The 3,000-nt window shown below is 36.7% G+C and overlaps 1 protein-coding gene across 1 annotated transcript; it reads right to left on the reverse strand.

The window, feature by feature from the left end:
- Window positions 1-441: 441 nt before the first annotated feature.
- Window positions 442-1,377, reverse strand: LOC126080152 (olfactory receptor 4C46-like). The gene has a single exon (XM_049891440.1). The coding sequence runs from the start codon at window positions 1,375-1,377 to the stop codon at window positions 442-444; it is 936 nt and encodes a 311-aa protein (XP_049747397.1).
- Between the last annotated feature and the right edge of the window lie 1,623 nt (window positions 1,378-3,000).

A 3,000-nucleotide genomic window follows, 5' to 3' on the forward strand; every position in this document is an offset into this window, starting at 1 on the left:
AACTCTTTAGATCAAGGTCTGTGAAATCAATCAGATTCTGGTTCCTGGCTCATAAATATAGCTGTTTTCTCTCAGTTCCATACTGGTAAAATGGGATAACAGAAGTGCCGATCTGTTGGCACTTGTTATAAAAACTATTGCTCAATAATAACAAATTTTGCTTTATTTTTATTTTTTAACAAAGGGAAATCTTGTGCATCCATTTACATGGATTAAACTAGCATAACTAAGGCCAAATTTGGTAGAATTTTGAAGTGTGCAAAGAATGCTCCTGGCTTAGGTTTTTTTCTCTTTTTTTGCACCTATTTATAATCTGCTAAATGCAAAATCTGTGAATTATACTGATCTTTTTTTTTTTTTTCTTTATCCCGTAAGTATTTCTTTCTGAGATCGTTGTAAATGTTCTTTTGACCCTTTCCTCAGTAGACTCATTCTTAGGATCTAGATATGTTTGTCACCTGAAATAGATTTCCTGCTGCACAATTTCACAAGAGCATTTTTCATCTGGGCATTTCTGAAGGTATATATTAAAGGATTTAACATTGGAGTTATGATGGTGTAGAATACGGCAACTGCTTTGTCAACAAATAAAGTAGCTGCGGGTCTCATGTACACAAACATGCAGGGCACAAAGAATAAGACAACCACTGTGATGTGGGAAACACAAGTTGAGAGAGCTTTACGCCTCCCCTCTAAGCTGTGGGTCCTTAAGGAGCACAGGATGACCACATAGGAGACCAGCAAGAGGAGAAAGTTTAACAGGCAGATGAAGCCACTGTTGGCAGCAACAAAGAGCCCTAGAGTGTGGGTATCAGTACAGGCAAGACTGAGCAAAGGGTTCAGATCACACATAAAGTGATCTATGATGTTAGGGCCACAGAAGGGTAATCTAAAGATGAAGAGGATCTGTATGATTGCATGGAGAAAGCCTCCCACCCAGGAAACTCCAATTAGCAGACCACACACTCTCTGGTTCATGATAGTTGTGTAGTGCAAGGGCTTGCAGATGGCCACATAACGGTCATAAGCCATCACAGTAAGAAGGATGACCTCAGCACGTCCGAAGAAATGTTCCCCAAAGACTTGAGTCATACATCCATTGAATGGGATGGTCTTCCTTTCACGGAGTGAATCCACAATCAGTTTAGGGGTACTGACAGAAGAATAGCAAGCGTCTATAAAGGAGAGATAGGCCAGGAAGAAGTACATGGGGGATCCCAGCAATGGGCTGGCAGTGATGGTGACCACAATGAGCATATTTCCTACCACAGTGATGGTATAGATGACAAAAAACACAGCAAATGTGACTTTCTGCATCTTTGGATTTTCTGTAAGCCCCAATAGAACAAACTCTGTCACATTGTTCTTATTCTCCATGTATTTCATGTGACTGTTAATTACATTACCTGTAAAGAAAACCATTTTTATTAATGCAACTTCAAGTTTATCAAGCATTTTCACTCTAATAAACAATTAATGTCTTGGTTCTATTGATTTGTAAATTTTTAAGTTTTTTTGATAGGTAAATAAAGGTTCTAAGGCATTTTTTCTTCCATTTTTTAAAATATATGTGTAACAAAACCTGCCATTTCAACATTCTTCACATGTATAATTCAGTGACATTAACTTATGTTCATTATGTTTTTCAACTATCGCCCTTATCCATTTCCCAATTTTTCCATTACCCTTAACAAAAGCTTAGTGTCCCTTAGCATTTAATTCTCTTTTCTTCCTCTCTCCCACCTGTCCCTGCTAACCAATAGTAAACTTTGTCTTTATACACTTATGTACTCTAGATATTTCATGTAAGTTAGATCAATATCTGTTCTTTTTGACTGACTTATTTTTCTCAGCATAGTGTTTTCAAGGTTTATCCTTGTTATAGCATGTGTCAAAACTTGGATTCTCTTCATGGCTGACTACTAGCCCACTGTTTGCATATACCATATTTGGTTTGTGCACTCATCTTTTCACGGGCATTTAGGCTGTTCCCTCTGCCTTTGGCATAGTGTGAATAGAGCTGTAATGTACTTGAGTGTACAAGTACCTGTTTGAATTCTTGATTTTTATTCTTTTGGGCATATACTTGGGAGTTATGAGTTCTTGAAGATTACTCAAACTATCCCCCATGTGAAGATATTGCTAGGAAGTTAAACATGAAGGACTTTTGTAAATAGGGCAGATCATCTGTGTATACTTCGAAGTTGTCGACAGTAGGCATAGTGGTAGGTAAGCCATGGACGTAAAGTGAGGAAAATTTTCTCTTATTCTTTAGGATATAGAGCACCATGAAGGTTTTTGAGAATACTTGTGTAAGGATGCAGAGCAACTTGAGGAAGGAAGAATACTGGCATACTACTCCAGTAAAGTTTTTTGCTCGTCTTGAATGAGGTTCATTAAGGTAGTGGAAGCCAGAGACAGAAACACTAGTTAGCAGACTATTTGTATTAATTGACCTAAGGAGTACAGGACATTAGTCATGGGAATAAAAAGAAAGGATACAAAAGCTATTGTAAAAGGCCTCATAATGCTTATTGTCTAAATGCAATTTACTTTATATCTAATAATATATTCATCTTAATGATGTGTTTGTATGTTAACGGTATGGTAGCAAGAACTTTGCACATGTGATTCCATTTAATCCGTATAAGAGCCTGTGAAGTTGGAATTATTTCACCCATTTTTCAGATGAGGAGACAATGTCAGAGAATAATAAAGATAATAGTAACAAAAACTTACAGAGCCTTTGTTATGTTCTAAGAGTTTAGCAGACATGTGCTATTCCATCCTCATTACACACCTGCGAGATTGTTACCAATATCATTTTTATACCTATTTTACACATTAGGAAATAGAAGATTCAAGAAGTTCAGAATTCTTCCCCAAATCAAGGGGCTAATAAAGGGCAGAGGAAAGTTTATGAAAAACAATTACTTTGGCAGAATATATAGGCATAGAAAGACATAAATCTATAGCATCTTGGAATTCCCAAATATTAAG

Source organism: Elephas maximus, chromosome 7 (genome assembly GCF_024166365.1).
Source record: "Elephas maximus indicus isolate mEleMax1 chromosome 7, mEleMax1 primary haplotype, whole genome shotgun sequence".
NCBI classification, from domain to species: domain Eukaryota; kingdom Metazoa; phylum Chordata; class Mammalia; order Proboscidea; family Elephantidae; genus Elephas; species Elephas maximus.